This window comes from Lolium perenne, chromosome 7 (assembly GCF_019359855.2).
Source record: "Lolium perenne isolate Kyuss_39 chromosome 7, Kyuss_2.0, whole genome shotgun sequence".
Lineage (NCBI taxonomy): Eukaryota > Viridiplantae > Streptophyta > Magnoliopsida > Poales > Poaceae > Lolium > Lolium perenne.
Window position 1 is genome coordinate 293,021,173 of NC_067250.2, and position 19,538 is coordinate 293,040,710.

Genomic DNA, 19,538 nt, shown 5'->3' on the forward strand with positions numbered 1-19,538 from the left:
TGTACGACTTATGATCGTGTGAGCGTCTGTGTCAGTTCCATGGCAAAACAAAGTCATGGCAAATGGCGCTTGGACCATACCGACACGCTGTCATTCTGCATAGCGCTGACCAAGCTGTTTAACTGAACATTTCCGGCTGCTAGGAGCGAATGGCCTGTCAGACTATGAGGCTCCTTTTAAATCCTTCGCGACGACGCCATTGCCAGCGTCCGTTGCCTTGCAAGGGTCGTCCTCTCAACGGATCCAAACACTAACGGGTCAGGTATTGCCGTTCTCGATTGGATTGTGCGACGCCGGCACGTGTGTGTATAAAAAGGCCAGCGAGCGAGCGAGCGATCGAGAACCTGGCCGGCTCGCAACTTACTGTCAGAGCCACTTCGTGTGTTTCTACCGCCCGCGCCACTCCAGACTCCAGAATCCAGAGGCCAGAGCTTATGCCAGTGAGGTAAGGGGAGAGGCAGCGATCGACGTTGAGACAAATGGCGGCGGTGGCGACGATTATCGTGTTGGCGGCGGTGGTTGGCACGGCTTCGGCGGCGGAGGATGACAGCGGGAAGCTGCGGCAAGGGTTCTACGACCAGAGCTGCCCGCGGGCGGAGCAGATTGTTCGACACTACATGGAGCAGCACGTCCCCCACGCGCCCTCCGTCGCCGCCACCCTCCTCCGCACCCACTTCCACGACTGCTTCGTCAGGGTACGCACCGCACTCTCTCCTCTCCAGTCTCCATGCCGCGCACGACGCCGCCTAGCTCGTCCGCGACGGCGGTGATCACCGCCGGCCGGTGTCAATGCAGACCTGTTCTGAATTCTTATCGATCGGGTGGCATGTTGCAGGGCTGCGACGGGTCGGTGCTGCTGAACGGGACGAACGGGAACGAGGCGGAGAAGGACTCGCCGCCGAACGCGTCGCTGCGCGGGTTCGCGTTCGTGGACCGCGTCAAGGCGGTCGTCGAGCAGGAGTGCCCCGGCGTCGTCTCCTGCGCCGACGTGCTCGCCCTCGCCGCCCGCGACGCCATCGGAGTCATCGTAAGTTCACTCGATCACACACATCAATACATCATACTACACGCGCGCCTCGGCGACTGACGATGGCAGTGAACTTCTGGTAAAAAAATGTAGGGCGGCCCGTTCTGGCGCGTGCCGACGGGGCGGCGCGACGGCAGGGTGTCGCTGAAGCAGGAGGCGCTGGACCAGATCCCAGGGCCAACCATGAACTTCACCGACCTCCTCACCTCCTTCCGGAGCAAGGGCCTCGAGCTCCCCGACCTCGTCTGGCTCTCAGGTAACACAAACAAAACACCTGACAATTGAACCGCCAGGAGATCGTCAGTGTTAACTGTTACTCCTTTTTTTTCGAAATGGAGAGTGTTAACTGTTACTCCTACTCTCCTATGAAATGTTAATCACCGGTGGAGACAGAGTATTAACTAGTGGTAATGACACGATCTTGCTGAGTGTTCTCTTCTTTGCAATTGCATTAATTGGCGCGCCACCGACACATGGTGATGTGATCATGTCAAGATCTGTGTGGCACAAGCACTCGGAGAAGAGTAGGGCAGTTGAGTGAGTAGCGAGAAGACTACATCGATAGCTTTAGCCAAAATCGTGCTTTTTATTCCTAGCCTGGCGGCAACTAGCCTGCCGGCAGCTACCACAAGCTTCTACTACCCACTAAATCCCCATGACACGACAAGACCAATGCTGTTGTTGCTGAAACGGATGGCTCCAGCTTAAAAAGAAAGGAAAGGGAACTCTAGATCTTGCTATGTGTCGAACTGAACAATCATGCTAGATCCCAGTGATAATCTAGAACTGGATCCTCTCGCTCTGTCTAGAAATGTAGATCGCCCTGGGATCTAGTACAGAAATTTGGAAGTCTGGCCACTGTTAAGACCTAGAAACTTTGCCGCGTAATAAAGATGTCAAAATATGTATAATTGGACCAAATTATTTCACAGCTAAACACCCGAACATAGATTTTTGTTTAGGGGCATCAATGTTAGAACTTAAAACAGCACGAATGATGAGTCATTTCAGTGCAATGCATCGTAACACCGCCGCCATACTTTACATTTCCTTTTCCTTTCTGAGAGAATAATATTGTAGGACTGCAAAGGTATATACTATGTTGACATGTGAACTACTCTGTGTTTAGCTCGGATATTTTTGTCTAACAAAAGAATGTACTTCCTCCGATACATGTTAAATAATACTTTTTAGTTAATATGAATTAAAGGAAGTACAAAAACTGTAAGCAAATGGTTAACTTACATGGAAAGAGATGGAATGGACAGTACAGACAAGTGAAGTGACGAGCACATCTTGGGTTTCACTCTGTCACTGCTTGCTGCGGGCGTAAGGTCACTAATCTACAACTCTCGTATCTATAAATCAATCAGTGACCTCTTCTGATGTGGACCTGCATGCTACTGCTTTCTCTGCTAACAACATTGGTTTATTTATTAGTTCCTACCTGTTTCCATTGTTACCTGATAGAAAAGTCGCATGTGTAATGTGTTGCTTAAATGATGCAACCAAATGTATACTTCTGCACTAATTTAACACTAGTAATGTTCCTAAACATCCTCCAGATTCCTTACGATGTTGACAAATGACTTTTCTTCACATGACATTGCATAATAGTCATGTGTCTGAACTTACTGAATTTTACACCTGTGTCTGACTGTGTTCACCTGATCATCACGCGTCCCTGCAGGGGCTCACACCATCGGCATCGCGCACTGCGACTCCTTCAGTGAGCGCCTATACAACTTCACCGGCCGCGGCGGGCCAAGCGACGCCGACCCGTCGCTGAACCCGGTGTACGCCGCGAACCTCCGGCGGACCAAGTGTGCCACGCCGACGGATAACACCACCATCGTGGAGATGGACCCTGGGAGCTTCCTCACCTTCGACCTCGGCTACTACCGCGGCCTGCTCAAGAGCCGGGGTCTGTTCCAGTCGGACCACGCCCTGCTAATGGACGCGGCGGCGCGGGCCGACGTCGAGAGCATCGCGAGCGGCCCGCCGGAGGTGTTCTTCCAGCTGTTCGCGCGGTCCATGATGAGGTTGGGCATGGTGGACGTCAAGACCGGCGGCGAGGGCGAGATCAGGCGGCACTGCGCCCTCGTCAACAGCTAGTGGCCGCCGGTGGATTCCTGCACTCTGCGTGCGTCTTAGGTGGCGCATGGACGGTGTGCGTTTGAATGTCCTGTTACATTTTACATTTTTTGTGTATTCCTTTTGTTTATTCTCTCTCTTTTAAGGTGGTTTTTAGTTCTCGTCTATATTATAATATACATGTATTTTTTACTATTCTGTAATAAAGGAACTAAAGTTAAAGGATCGTGCTGATAATCCTTCGGAGGCTAGGAGCTCTCAAGCCTCCGGCTTCTTTGACTGACACGTGTCTATTTTTAGCTAAAATTTAGATTTTGCTTCGTCGCAGAAAAAAACTCACCGCTTTTACTTCATTGAAGCAAAAAACGATTCGCCTAAAAATAGATAAGGAAAGAGCTCTCCTCCAACTTTGCTTCGTCGTAGCAAAATAAGTTCCACTTTTGCTTTATTGAAGCAAAAAACGGTTCAATAAAAACAGAATGAGAGTTACCGAGACTCATTCAAAATTTTCTTCGTCGCAGCAAACACTCCCGCTTAAATGATTCGAATAAAAATAGAAGGGGAATTGTCGGAGACTCGCCGAAGCACCATACTTCGCCTGAGACTCGCCGGAGACTTCCTCCGGAGGACATTTCCCCCGGAACCTCTGACTTCGCCTGAGATGGACCCTGGGAGCTTCCTCACCTTCGACCTCGGTTACTACCGCGGCCTGCTCAAGAGCCGAGGTCTGTTCCAGTCGGACCACGCCTTGCTAATGGACGCGGCGGCAAGGGCCGACGTCGAGAGCGTCGCGAGCGGCCCGCCGGAGGTGTTCTTCCAGCTGTTCGCGCGGTCCATGGTGAGGCTGGGCATGGTGGACGTCAAGACCGGCGGCGAGGGCGAAATCAGGCGGCACTGCACCGTCGTCAACAGCTAGTGGTGGCCTGTCGATTATGTTCTGCATGCATCTTTAGTGGCGCATGGACACGATCATGTTGGGATGTTGTTCAGTTACTTTTTTACATTTTTGTGCATTCTTTTTGTTTATTGTTTCTCCTTTATGGTGGTTTTAAGGTCTGTTGTAAGTTATGTATAGTGGTATATCTCTTTCTTTGAATAATTTGAAAAAACAGAAAAATAAACATGGAACATATGTGAGTAGAACAGGAAAAGGTGGCAATGATGGATAGAAATGCTGTTTAAGTGAGGGGAATTTCGGTGTCTAACTGCATCTATCACCTTTTCAATATCTTCACCTGGAAAATGACCAGCTCCTCCTCGCCTTTGTTAGAATTAATCTTGATTCATGTGTCTATATTATTTATGCAAAAGCGGATAAAAATTAGATATACAAGCTCCAAATTTGTGCAAAAGCAGAATGGTGCCCAAAAAACAAAGTTAAAAGGTATGCAAACGGTTTTATTGTTTTCACCGTTTCTTAAATGACTCCTTGTTCGTTAGTCATTCCTTTCCCGTGAAAGAACTTCACCATAAAATTAATTCCCATTTCTTTTCTATGAGGTGACAATAGTGGTCATAAAGATAAAATGCAAGCTGCTATAAAATTTCCAAATAAAATTAGGTTTGAAGTGTAGAGAGAGTATATTGAGTTTCCAATATTGAATAAATATCAAAAGAATCAAAATGAAACAAGTTTAAACTCAAAAGATTGGCTTAAACAATAAAAGACAGAATCTATCTAGAAAAAAACAGGAGAAGAAAAATGTTATTATTTCGCCAGTAGAAATTTTTGTGCATATAGAGGAGAAAATTTTGCGACTTCCGTATAAATTTCAGCTCAATTGGAGTAACCAAAAGAATCACAAAAAATATTTTCGTGAATAGCGGCGTGCATTAATAGGCAACTCCAAATAATCTTGTCAACTTTAGACCATCCAAATTTGTAAAACTTAATCCTTTATTGAAAAGTCCAGAGAGAAAATCCAAAAGAAAATTGTATTTTTGCACCAAAACTCATTTCTTTTTGCACCATTAATGTGTTGGAATTTGACCTTGGGCCTTAGCTCATAGCCCAATACAAATTCTGAAATTCACTTGGGCCATGTGGGTATAGCAAGGGGTGGGACTAAAGATTAGTCCCACATGGCTACTTGGGAGAGAGTTGGAGTGGTTTATAAGAGAGGTTGTTCTAGACCTTGTAAGTGAGTGACAAGAGACAGAGCCCCCGTGAACTCCTCCTCCTCTGCCGCCCGCCACGCCATGGGTTGCGGGAATCTTGCCGAGCCGAACTTATCTTTTTGTTGTTTAGAAAATTAATCATGTGTTAATTACGAGTCATTAACGGACGAGTTAACGCAGCTGTTTCGTTCTATTTTTTCTGGATCATGGTTGTGCTGACTCGGACATGGGATGTGTCCCACGACCTTCCTGAACCGCACTATATAAGCGCGGAAGCGAACCCTAGTCTGCACGAGACACATATGCGGTTGCAAAACCGGGACTAAATCCTCTTTTTTCTACTAGTGCTATAAAGTTTGGCTGGTTTTTGTGCATATAAGTTAGATTTATCAAAGGCATATGACAGGGTTGACTAGTCATTCTTGAGGCAGGTGAGGCCAAAGTTGGGGTTCTATCATCGATTTGTGGATTGGATTATGGTTTGTGTCACATCGGTGAGATATTCAGTAAAATTCAATGGGACCCTCTTGGATTCATTTGCGCCATCGCGTGGGCTACGGCAAGGTGGCCTCTTATCCCTGTTTTTATTCATGTTCATTGCTGACGGACTTTCTGCTCTTCTGAGTAAAGGAATAAATGAGAATTCAATATCTCCTATCAAGGTGTGTCGCCGAGCTCATGGGGTGTCACACTTGTTATTTGCCGATGACACCTTTCTTTTTTTCAAGGCCTCACGTGAACAAGCTTTGCAAGTCAAGCAAGCTTTGGACATCTATGCACTTTCAACAGGACAAATCATGAATCCATCCAAATGCTCCCTGCTATTTGCTAACTCATGTGCTCTAAATACTCAGGAGGAGGTGCGAGCTATCCTAAGTGTAACGTCCTTAGTTTTTGAGGAGAAATATCTTGGTTTGCCTACTCCCGATGGTCGCATGTCGAGAGGGAAACTTCAAAACCTTCAAGCACAATTAACAAAGAGATTATTCGTGTGGGGTGATGGCCACTTAGCGCAAGCTGGCAGAGAGGTTTTTATTAAATCTGTTGTTCAGGTATTACCCACATACATTATGGGTGTATTCAAGCTACCGTTCTCAGTTTGCGATGATCTTACAAAACTAGTGAGAAACTTTTATTGGGGAGCAAAAGATGGCAAGAGGAAGACACATTGGAAAGCATGGGAAAATCTACAGAGACCAAAGAAACAAGGGGGACAGGGTTTTCGTGACATCCGTGTGTTCAATCAAGCCCTATTGGCCAGGCAGGCCTGGAGACTTATCACAAATCACAATAGTCTTTGTGCGCGAGTTTTGAAAGCAAGGTACTATCCTAATGGGAACCTCGAGGATACAGTTTTTAGTGCAAATGCATCATCGACTTGGCAGGCAATTTCCCATGGTCTGGAACTTCTGAGAAAAGGACTTATATGGAGGGTTGGAAATGGAGAACGCATTAGAATTTGGCGAGATGCTTGGATCCCCAGACCCTTCTCCTTTAGACCAATTTCACCAAAGGGTAGATGTAGACTCGGCTTTGTTTCAGAGCTACTTGATCAATTTGGGGCATGGAAAGTTGACCTACTTTGGTCCTATGGATGTTGCTGAAATACTTAAAATTAAGCCATAACCGAGGCTCTTGGAAGACCACCTTGCATGGGCTCCTGAGAAGCACGGTATCTTCACGGTCAAAAGTGCATATGGATTCGCCATGAATGAATCTTGGAGGCTGTTGTCTAAATCTTCTAGCTCCAATCCAGACGGGAGAAGGAATATATGGAATCTCATTTGGAAATCTGATATACCCCCAAAAGTACAACACTTTGCTTGGAGAGTGGTTACGGACTCGCTCCCTACCTGGCGAAACAAATGGAAAAGAACACTGGAGTTAAGTGATCGGTGTCCAATATGCGGAGTTGAGACAGAGGACAACTTTCATGCCTTCTTCCGGTGCACATTTGCAAAACAGCTCTGGAATTACATGGGGGAAGTGTGGCAGCTGCCAGCTTTAGAAGGAATCCAGAATACGGGCTCTGAATGGTTGCTACACCTGTTACAAAGCGCAACAGAAACAAGCAGATCCATGATTCTGATGACATTGTGGAGATCTTGGCATGTCCGTAATGAAGTTGTACATGATAAACAGCCGCCACCATTAGAGGTATCTCGTCGATTTCTCTCTAGCTATTTGGAGTCGATTATTCAAATCAAGTATCATCCTAATGAGAATCTAGAGAAAGGGAAATTTATCCTTCATGTAAAAGGAAATAATCTTTACACGAATAGCACTGACCACGAACAAATAACTACTGCCTCATGGTGTCCGCCTACTCCTGGATGGTGTAAATTGAATACTGATGGATCCTTCGGGGCTGATGCAACTTCAGGTGTTGGCATGTTACTCAGAGATAGTGATGGTGCTATTGTCTTCTCCGCATGTCACCATATCCTCAATTGCACAGATGCCCTAGAGTCTGAAATCTACTCAGTCTATGAGGGTTTATCCCTGGCCTTACAATGGTGCAGCTTGCCTTTGGTCGTTGAGTCTGACTGCTTGGAGGTGGTGAATATGCTGAAGAGTGAAAGTATTGATCGGCCTGTTTATGCACTGATGATAGAAGAAATCAAAACCTTAATAAAAGTCCGTCAGATTTGTATTACTCATGTTAAAAGATGTCAAAATTCTAGTAGTCATTTTTTTGGCAGTGCTAGTACAGCAGTATGGCTTGAATCTGGGCCAGAGGGTCTAGCAAGCTTGTGCTACATAGGTTGTAATTCCTGATGTTTTGAGTAATACAAGTTCTTCTCGCAAAAAAAAGTTTGGCTGGTTCGGTGAAAGTAGCAGGAGGTGTTTCTTGGGAACTAAACAACAACATCGACTTTTGTCACGGAACAAAACAGTCTTGTTCAACATCAGCCATATATACGAGTATCGGGATGACGATGCTGCTCTTCAAGATCGAGATCGAGACCAAGGAGTCCATCATCAGAAAAGTTGTTGATGAAATCATCGAGATCATCATTGCGTTTTGTTGTCGTGAGCTTGCCACAGTCAGCCAGCACATCGCTTGGACCTCCTACTTCAGGCATGCTATGACAGAGGAAAAATGGTTGTACTTGCATAGTGGGCTTAAGAGGGCTTGGCGGTGTCGGCCCGAATGATGTTGTCTGTGGGGTGGTGTCATCCCCCAAACGGATTTGGATTTTCGGCCAGAGCAAGGTCCAATTTTTGCATTGTTCTAGAACCATTTGAGAATCCGCTTCTTGAGGTTGATAGGGCGGATCCAAGTCTTCATAACCTAGTAATACCCGAGCGACGGAAACCTTAAACACGCCAGGTTCCATATCCACGGTGTAATTATTGCGTTGTTGTGGTTCAATGATGTTACCATTTGCAACGTCCTTCAACTCACCATCCACATAGTGTAGGAGAATGCATGGAACAGAGCGGTCATGTGAAAGCATCTTGGGTCTTAGAGATCAGAACGACGATGGCATGCGCTTAATTACCGTGAGGGCTTCGAGCTGAGCCAACGTCGACACACTACCACCGTTGGGCATGGCAGAGACGATGGAGGGGGTGCTAGAAGGCGTAGTGCTGTCCAGCTAATGTTCCCCACCAGACACCAGGCGCATCACTGGGCGGAGTCCCAAAGACATGTTCATTAGGATGCGGCGCGATGTTTGACTTGCTTGTGGTGAAGCTGGGAATTGGAAACGGCCCTTAACCACCGTTGTATCAATTAGCGAATGACTCCACCATAGTAGGAAGGATGGCTTGAAACTGACCCTACAGCCATATATCTAGTTATTTATTTTATGGCGTTAGTAAATCAGCATGAGAGTTAACCAAGACTCTTGCAACAATGCCGGAGATATACATGTGATTTTGTAGTTGTAACAAATTTAAGGCATTGTACGTACATTAGTACAGCATTACCACTTGATGATGTCACCTATAGGTATTCATAAATCCTAATCTATAAAAAGCCCAGCTTCTCCCGATATTGGTTCCAGATCGGGCTAGTAGTAAATGTAGACTGATAGTTCAAAGCTTGGATAATATCCTTTGTTTTCTATGAAAACGTATGAAGCGCAATCCCTTGTGGGAATAGGGAATAGGATGTACCGGGAATATGAGATAAATAAATTCATCCATGCACGGCTTGTTCGGTGTCATTGTGATGACAGAAGGCGACATTGCGTCTTCTAGTCAGACGCCATGTTGCTCACAGAGAAGGTGGCGCAGGCCAACGCCGAGAGCATGAAGTGCGACCTGCTAGACTTTTTCTTCCAGTTGTTCGAGTGTTGCATGGTGAGGCTGGGCATGGTGGACGGCGAGAACAGCGACGAGGGAGAGATAACGCGGACGCGGACGCGGACGCCGAGGCTGCATGTGTTCAGCTACATTTGCATTTTTTATTATTTTTATTGTTTTATCTTCTCTCTTTTAAGGTGAATTTTAGTTAACCAATCCCCTAAAAATAGTTAGAGGAGCAAAATTTCGGTTTTCCTCCTCTAAACCGCATCTAGCCATCCCCTATTTGGTTTGGAGAAGTAAAGATAATAAGAGTTGGCTGCTCGATCGGTCCCCTAAATATACTCGACCTCAGCTGCGCCGAGTATAAGTTTGGCTCTCCCAATCAGTGACGGCAAACTATAGAGCTTGTACACAACAGATGCTACGCCAAGAATTAACTGTTGGTGCAAACCTCCTCCTCTTCAGTACAAAATGAACATTGATGCTTCGTTCTTTCCTAGTGGAGTGGGTGCAGCAGCTACCATTATAAGAAACTCGAAAGGAGAAGCAATCGTAGGTGAAGAATGGCCTTTGACAAATACCCTAGATGCAACCACTGCTGAAGTGTTGGCAGTCAATCGGATCTGTTACTCCTATAGATGAAATGAAGTGTAGTCCAACAATTATTGAGTCAGACAGTCTTGAATTATTTAACGCCTGTAATGGGATTACTGAATTATAGGCACCGTTTACTCCGATTATGATTGAGTGCTTCGAGATGATCCAGAGCATTGAAGGTATAACTGTCCAACACTGTTCCAGGGAGGTAAACAAGGCGGCACATAATATTGCAAAACTTAGCTATGATTCGAACCCTTTTGTAACGTGGAATGATAATTCATCGGTAGAAGTTCTAGTTGATATCCTGATATATCCTGAATGATGTAACTGTTTCAGACGCACTCTTTTCCTTACCAGGGTACTTAAGGGGACTGAAAGATTTTTAATGAGGCGGTTTGCTAGCTTAATATATTATGTTTTGGTGACGTATCCTATGCATCCCAGAGTTTCGTGTATCCGTGCATCCGTCTGATTCTTGGCCCTCAGATTTTGCTCGGATTAGAACTTTTCCTCCCATCTCCTCTCAGCCGCCGCCTCAACCCTAGCCGCCTCTAGTTTATCCTCCTCCATAGATTGGTTCCCCCTCCTCCGGTCGGCTTCGCCGGCGTCGGGAGGAGTGGGGAACCATTATGCTAGTAAAACTCTTGATGCTGCTCAAAGAAATTATGCTACAACTGAAAAAGAATTATTAGCTGTAGTCTTTGCTTGTGATAAATTTAGATCTTATATTGTTGATTCAAAAGTTACGATTCATACTGATCATGCTGCAATTAGATACCTTATGACTAAGAAAGATGCTAAGCCGAGGCTTATTAGATGGGTACTTCTTTTGCAAGAATTTGATTTACATATTGTAGATAGGAAAGGTGCTGATAATCCTGTTGCTGATAATTTGTCTAGATTGGAAAATATTGCTTATGATCTTGTTCCTGTTAATGATAGTTTTCCAAATGAATAATTGGCTGTAATAAAGGTGAGCTCGCGAGACAGTCCTTGGTATGCTGATTATGCTAACTTTATTGTTTCCAAGTACTTGCCTCCAACCTTTTCAGCTCAGCAAAGGAGGAAATTCTTTTATGACTTGAGGCATTATTTCTAGGATGACCCACACTTATATAAAGAAGGAGTGGATGGTATTCTGCGAAGGTGTGTTCCCGAATATGAACAACAAGAGATATTGAGTAAATGTCATGGTAGTGCTTATGGAGGACATCACGCCGGAGAAAGAACCGCGCAAAAGGTTCTACAATCAGGTTTTTATTGGCCAACTCTCTTCAAGGATGCGAGAAAGTTTATTTTATCTTGTGATGAATGCCAAAGGGTTGGTAATATCTCCAGACGTAATGAAATGCCTATGAATTATACTCTTGTTATTGAACCATTTGATTGTTGGGGATTTGACTTCATGGGACCTTTTCCGTCTTCAGAAGGTAACACTCATATACTTGTTGCTGTTGATTATGTTACTAAATGGGTGGAAGCCATACCTACAAAAAGTGCTGATGGTGAGACCTCTTTAAGAATGCTTTTAGACATTATTTTTCCTAGATTTGGAGTGCCTAGATATATTATGACTGATGGAGGTTATCATTTTATTCATGGAGGTTTTAGAAAAACTCTTGCTAGGTATGGTATTAATCATAGAATTACTTCCGCTTATCATCCTCAAACTAGTGGTCAAGTAGAATTATCAAATAGAGAGATTAAATCTATTTTGGGAAAGACCGTTAATAAAACTAGAATGAATTGGGCTAGTAAATTGAAGGATGCACTATGGGCTTATAGAACTGCTTATAAAAATCCCATGGGAATCTCACCTTATAAAATGGTTTATGGGAAAGCTTGTCATTTACCTTTAGAACTAGAGCACAAAGCTTATTGGGCAGTTAGAGAATTAAATAAAGATCCTAAACTTGCCGGTGATAAGAGGTTGTTGCAATTAAGTTCTCTAGATGAATGGAGAAGTGAAGCTTATGAAAATGCTAAACTCTTTAAAGAGAAAGTTAAAAAATGGCATGATAGGAGGATTATCAAAAGAGAATTTAATATTGGGGATAAAGTCCTATTGTATCGGTCTCGTCTCAGATTCTTTGCAGGGAAATTACACTCGAAATGGGAAGGACCATACGTTGTTGAGGAGGTGTATCGTTCAGGAGCAATTAAAATTAGCTCTCTCCAAGGCAATGCCACACAAGTGGTGAATGGACAAAGACTCAAGCATTATATCTCAGGTGATTCTTATAATGTTGATGTTGATATTATTCAAGTGGAAACACCTGAGGCTTTCATTAAAGGACAAACTGACAGTCCGCCAGAACTCGACTTTGAATAGGTAACAGTACTGGTAATGAAAAGTTCGCAATTTACTTTCCGAACTATATTTTTGCTGTTTTTGGAAAATATGAAAAATTACGAGTTCGAAACGGAGTGGAAAAGACGCACGAGGGCGTGCCACCATAGGCCGGCGCGGCCTGGCCTGGGCCCGCGCCGCCCTATGGTCTGGCCGCCTCGTCGCCCCTTTCCGACTCTGGTTCGATCTGGTACTTCCCGTTTGTCGTGAAAATTTTTGCTATATAATCCCCCGGACCCCTGGAGGTCCGTATATCGTTTTCTCGACGTGTTTTGTTTCGAGCTGTTTCTGCCAGGATCTGTTTTCAGTTTAGAAGCACCATGGTCTCCAAGAACAAGGGTAAGGAGCTTCCGGATGAAGATAATCAAGATCTTGAGTGGAAAGAGGAGGACAAGGACGTCAAGGAAGAGGATGAAGAAGAGATGGAGGAAGATTCGCGCGCACACCCGCGTGCTACCATCGCAAGCATCAAGGTGGTGGACAACCCTTTTAGTGCAAATAAGAGCGCAAGAATTCGCACTGGAGGAGCGGTTCCACGTCATTACCTAGCTCCGAAGACATCCTTATCAGGCACTCATCACCCCTTCCACAATCTAATTTTCAATAATCAAATTGAAGGGACTCCCAAGGCAGCATTGCCTAGCAATTGGGATATAGATCGCTCTAACACTGCAGGAAGGAGGGAGCCTGAGGCTGAAGAGTGGGGAAATAACTCCAAGAGTTGGGACTCGCCGTGGGACAGACTTCTTAACCGCGTCGAGCACAATTCGGAGATGATTCGCAATCTCACATACAAGATTGATGAGCTTCAGGAGCTTATTGAGAAGCTTGTCAGGAATTCATCACCACCATCGCCGCAGGAGTAATTCATCATCGGTATTGGCATCCCCTTGGTTTGTTCCAAGCTTGGGGGAGTGCCGCGGTATCACATCATCACTATCTTTTATTTTTTACTGTCAAGTAGTGTCATATCATGAGTAGGGAAGTTATCATATAAGATGGGTTGCAGTTTGAAAGTATCTCTCCTTTAGTTGGTTATCTATGTATCCCTTGGTGTGAGTTATCGTTATGGAATATTAATGAGAAGTCTTATCATTTACATATTGCACATCTTATTTTTAGTTTGCAATCTCTATTATATGATTTACCTTGTTGTTAGTATTGGTATCACTTTGGGAGCATTGAATAAATCTATTTGGTTTTGGCAAACTTAGCATAGGTCAATAGCAACAACACTTTGAGGTTTAAATAGAAAAGAGAAATACATGTAGTTATTTCATTGTCTTTCTTTCTTGTTAGCTCATAGCTTATTATTCCGAAGTTAAAATTGTTTGTGCTTACAAGGAAGATGCATGATTGTTTCTATCACATGTATATTTGTTTGTTTCCCTCAACTCTTATGCTTGCTAATTAACCTTGCTAGCCAAAGACCTGTACTGAGAGGGAATACTTCTCGTGCATCCAAACCTTAGCCCAAACCTATGTCATTTGTGTCCACCATACCTACCTATTACATGGTATTTTCTGCCATTCCAAGTAAATACTTCATGTGCTACCTTTAAACAATTCAAAACTTAGTATCTCTTATTTGTGTCAATGTTTTATAGCTCATGAGGAAGTATGTGGTGTTTTATCTTTCAATCTTGTTGGGCAACTTTCACCAATGGACTAGTGGCTTCATCCGCTTATCCAATAATTTTGCAAAAAGAGCTGGCAATGGGATTCCCAATCCCAAATTAATTAAATTAAATAGACACTCCTCCATGGTATGTGATTGATGGACGGCACCCGAAGGATTCGGTTAGCCATGGCTTGTGTAAGCAAAGGTTGGGGGGAGTGTCATCATCATAATAAAACCAAAATAAAAAGGCACTCCTTCATGGTATGAGATTGTTGGCAGGCACCCGAGGATTCGGTTAGCCATGGTTTGTGAAAGAAAGGTTGGAAGGAGTGCCACACAAAATAAAAATAAAATGGGAGCCACTCTTTGAAGGTTGTCTGGCAAGGGGGTTAGAGTACCCGCTACCAGTCGTTGACAACAACAAACACCTCTCAAAATGTTACTTTTATTATCTCTATATGATTTCAAAACTGAAAAAGCTCTAGCACATGATTTAATCATCGTCTTCCCTCTGCGAAGGGCCTGTCTTTTACTTTATGTTGAGTCAGTAAACCTATTTCCCTCCATCTCAAGCAAGCATTTGAGTAGTTGTGATCAAACCATTATATTGTGATCTGCTTCATCATGTCCTTTATTCTTCCTTGTTTAGTACAAGTTTTATCTGAATGAATATAGCTTTGCAGGTTATCAATGATCATGAGGAGACTATTATGATTGAGTATGCAAGTTGTGCAATATAAACTTTAACATGAGAGCGCTGCTCAATAGATAAATATAACCTGTTAATTGTTCTCTGACCAAGAACAAAGTTTGCCATCACCAACTATGATTTCTTATGCACCTTTATTTGTGATTACCTTATACTTGTTTCAAGTTGAATTATATGAGGAAGTTGTTTACTAGAATGTCTTGTGTGAATGAATATGATGCTTCTTGTCCGTATTTTATTTATCGACTCTTCACTCCATAAACATGTGGTCCTGTTTATTGAGTTCAGTTTCGCTTGGGGACAAGCGAAGTCTAAGCTTGGGGGGAGTTGATACGTCCAATTTGCATCACTATTTTATATCATAATTTGCTGTTATTCATTCATATATTTCATATTGGGACACAATACTTATGTTATTTCATCTATTTTGCATGTTTCATCATTATTGGAGGATCAAGCACCGGAGTCAGGATTCTGCTGGAAAAAGCACCGTCAGAACGCAATATTTCGGAAGATCAACTGTGGAAGGAAATTATACCAAAAATCCTATTTTTCAAGATGACGAAGGAAGCCAGAAGGAGGAGCTGAGAGGGCCCAAGGTGGGGCCAGACCACAGGCCGGCGCGGCCCATGGCCTGGCCACGCCACCATGTGGTGTGGGGGCCCCACAGCCCCTTTCGCCTCCTTTTCTTCGCGAAACCCTTCGTCCCGAAAACCTAAGCGACAGAGGGTTCCTCACGAAGAGTTACAGCCGCCTCTGCGGGGCGGAGAACACCAGAGAGAAAAGAGCTCTCCGGCGGGCAGGAATCCGCCGGGGAAATTCCCTCCGGGAGGGGGAAATCGACGCCATCGTCACCGTCATCGAGCTGGACATCATCTCCACCGCCATCACCATCATCTTCATCATCATCACCGCCATCTCCACCGCAGCACCTCGTCACCGCTGTAGCAATTTGGGTTTGATCTTGATTGTTTGATAGGGGAAACTCTCCCGGTATCTATTTCTACTTGTTGTTGATGCTATTGAGTGAAACCATTGAACCAAGGTTTATGTTCAGATTGTTATTCATCATCATATCACCTCTGATCATGTTCCATATGATGTCTCGTGAGTAGTTCGTTTAGTTCTTGAGGACATGGGTGAAGTCTAAATGTTAGTAGTGAACTATGGTTGAGTAATATTCAATGGTATGATATTTAAGTTGTGGTGTTATTCTTCTAGTGGTGTCATGTGAACGTCGACTACATGACACTTCACCTTTATGGGCCTAGGGGAATGCATCTTGTACTCGTTTGCCAATTGCGGGGTTGCCGGAGTGACAGAAACCTAAACCCCCGTTGGTATATCGATGCAGGAGGGATAGCAGGATCTCAGAGTTTAAGGATGTGGTTAGATTTATTCTTAATTACTTTCTTGTAGTTGCGGATGCTTGCAAGGGGTATAATCACAAGTATGTATTAGTCCTAGGAAGGGCAGTACATTAGCATAGGTTCACCCACACAACACTTATCATAACAATGAAGATTATTTAGCCGTATGTAGCGAAAGCACTAGACTAAAATCCCGTGTGTCCTCGAGAACGTTTGGTCATTATAAGTAAACAAACCGGCTTGTCCTTTGTGCTAAAAAGGATTGGGCCACTCGCTGCAATTGTTACTCTCGCACTTTACTTACTCGTACTTTATTCAACTGTTACATCAAAACCCCCTGAATACTTGTCTGTGAGCATTTACAGTGAATCCTTCATCGAAACTGCTTGTCAACACCTTCTGCTCCTCGTTGGGATCGACATTCTTACTTATCGAAAATACTACGATACACCCCCTATACTTGTGGGTCATCAAGAGCCGATGAGGTCGGCTTCGAGGATTGCTTTGACCTCGTCATACTTCTTCTTGAGCTCCTCGGTCAGATCCTCGTACGTGACTGGAGTGCCTTCCGCCATCTCAGATGTAGATGGCGATGCGGTTGATGTCGAAGACTATCCCACCGGGCGTGTCAGAATGTGTTGCGGTCAGAAACCCACCGGCGAGCAGCAACGGGCAACACAGTAGAGCCAGGAGGCTCCCAGGACTGCGGCTGGCCCTGGTCCCTCCGAGCGACGGCCCGCAAAGACTCGGCACGCACGTCCGATGCTGGTGCAAGGGCGTGCCACCTGACCTATACCTGGTCAGGAAGGTGATGGATGTGCCTGGCTTAGTTTCCTGCATGGCATACACTTAAACATTAAATACGAGCCTCGATCGGCTCTCAGGTTGTCCTGTGAATCGGCTCAAAGAGCCGATCCACCCATGATCCGTACGAGGTGTACGAATATATGGTGGTCCTGCTTGATCAATATAAAGCTAAAACGACCTACTACGATTTAGGGTTTTCACCACATAATCGGAACATCCTACTCGTGATTGAGCCTGGCGGCCACGTACGATGATCGTAAACCGACCCTAGACAAGGCCTAAAAACCAACACGAAGTTGATCCCCGGAACATCCTGTCTAGGCCTAGCAAACTACACCCTACGCGCCACTGGATCCTTCAACCCGTTTGTAAGGCCTAACTATGCAGATATTAAACTAATCCTTGAAGAACAAGGAGCAATCATAACGGATCGGATCTACTAAATAATGATCAAGCGGGGTGTCGCCCTTACACCTAAGATAGGTGTAAGGGCGGCTAGACGTCTAAGGGTTGCACGACGACATCATATGATACGATGAACAATGCTAACCCTAACACATCTAAGATAACTACGTTGCTCGCCATCAACAAGGCTTCAGCACGAGCAACGCATGAACAGCGAATAAACGTGTACTGCCTAGATCGCAAGATGCGATCTAGGCAGCATGATGCTTACCCGGAAGAAACCCTCGAGACAAGGGAGTTGGCGATGCGCCTAGATTGGTTTGTGGTGAACGTGATTGTTGTTTATTTCATAAACCCTAGATACATATTTATAGTCCGTAGACTTTCTAACAGTTGGGAAATCGGGCACGAGCCAAACTCTATCTAATCGACACGTATCCTACTATATTACAGATACACGGGCAAACTAGCCCAAACTTTGCATATAAGGCCGATTCATGTATTCCTTCCATGTATATTCTTCAAGCCCATCTCCAATCGCGGCCCACCTCTGATCCGGTCAAATTCTGGTGATAACAAAGAGATAAAGAGTTACTCTCATTAGAAGGTTGGCATGGGTAGCTAATCCATTCTTCCTCCTTTTGTTCATCACTCTCCTCTTTTTCATCCAATGAGCTTTCAGGTTCATCAATTTCTTCTCCCACAGGTTCCTGCAAATTGTGAGTGCATTCTTGTGCATTAATGAGTCTCTCTTTATAATCAATGATATAAGGATTCCTATTGTAGCATTCTATGCAAGAATTAAGGATAGTAGAGACATAATCTTTAAGGTCCTTACAAATAGCACAAGTTTCATAATTCTCAACCATGAAGGATTCTATCTCGGAGGCTCCCATAAATAATACAAATTGCTCTACCTCTTCGAACCCATAATGAATATAGCAATTCCGATTATAGCTCTTAATTAAAAATTCCTCACTAAAGCCACATTGAAATTTAAGATGTTTAGTATCCTGTTGAGAGCAACAGTTTATATCATGGCGTCTAAGCAAGATTCTAGCCATTGTATTCAATTTTTCTATCACAGCACTCATTATTTTACCAGTTCTTGATTCTCTATAACAATTATAACATTCCATAAGCTCCAAGTAGGTTGTTGGTTCTCCCATAATAGCGGTTTTTAATTTTTTGGTTTTTTTAAATTTTTATGGATTTTTGGGTATATGAGACAAATAAAACAAGACAAAAATAAACTAAGCAGAAGTAAACTACGCAAACCAATACTAGACAGAAATAAACTAAGCAAAAATAAACTAGACAAAAGTAAACTAAGCAAAACAAAATAAAACAAAATAAAAACAGAGAGAGAGGTAGAGTGTACTCCCCAGGTGAACTTATGAGTAGAGCTATGGATCCCCGGCTACGGCGCCAGAAAACAGTCTTGATAACCCACAAGTATAGGGGATCGCAGCAGTCTTCGAGGGAAGTAAAACCCAAATTTATTGATTCGACACAAGGGGAGGTAAAGAATACTTATAAGCCTTAACAACTGAGTTGTCAATTCAGCTGCACCTGAAAAAGCACTAGCAACAGGGGTGATGTGAAAGTAGCAGTAATATGAGAGCAGTAGTAACAGTAACACAGCAGTAGTAATAGCAATATGAAAGCAATGGCACCGGAAAATAGTTGATACTACTTCCGATGACATGTAGAACGAGTATATGATGATGAAAGATGGACCGGGGTTCCCAGCTATCTACACTAGTGGTAACTCTCCAATAACAAGTGTTGGGTGAACAAATTACAGTTGGGCAATTGATAGGAATCAAAGCATTAAGATAGAACATCAAGATTATTAATTATGTAGGCATGTTTTCCGTATATAGTCCTACGTGCTCGCAATGAGAAACTTGCACAACATCTTTTGTCCTACCAGCCGGTGGCAGCCGGGCCTCAAGGGAAACTACTGGATATTAAGGTACTCCTTTTAATAGAGTACCGGAGCAAAGCATTAACACTCCATGAAAACATGTGATCCTCACATCACTACCATCCCCTCCGGTTGTCCCGATTTCTGTCACTTCGGGGCCTTTGGTTCCGGACAGTGACATGTGCATACAACTTGTAGATACAATCTAAGCAATAAGTATAGAGCTCAAATCTAAGATCATGCCACTCGG

The 19,538-nt window shown here is 44.0% G+C and overlaps 1 protein-coding gene across 1 annotated transcript; it reads left to right on the forward strand.

Moving 5' to 3' along the window:
- The first annotated feature begins 232 nt into the window (after positions 1-232).
- Positions 233-3,400, forward strand: LOC127312236 (peroxidase 3). The gene is made up of 4 exons (XM_051342785.2): positions 233-695; positions 836-1,027; positions 1,121-1,283; positions 2,718-3,400. Exons 1-4 carry the CDS (start codon positions 480-482, stop codon positions 3,140-3,142), a joined length of 996 nt encoding a protein of 331 aa, XP_051198745.1. The 5' UTR covers positions 233-479; the 3' UTR covers positions 3,143-3,400.
- The last annotated feature ends 16,138 nt before the right edge of the window (positions 3,401-19,538 follow it).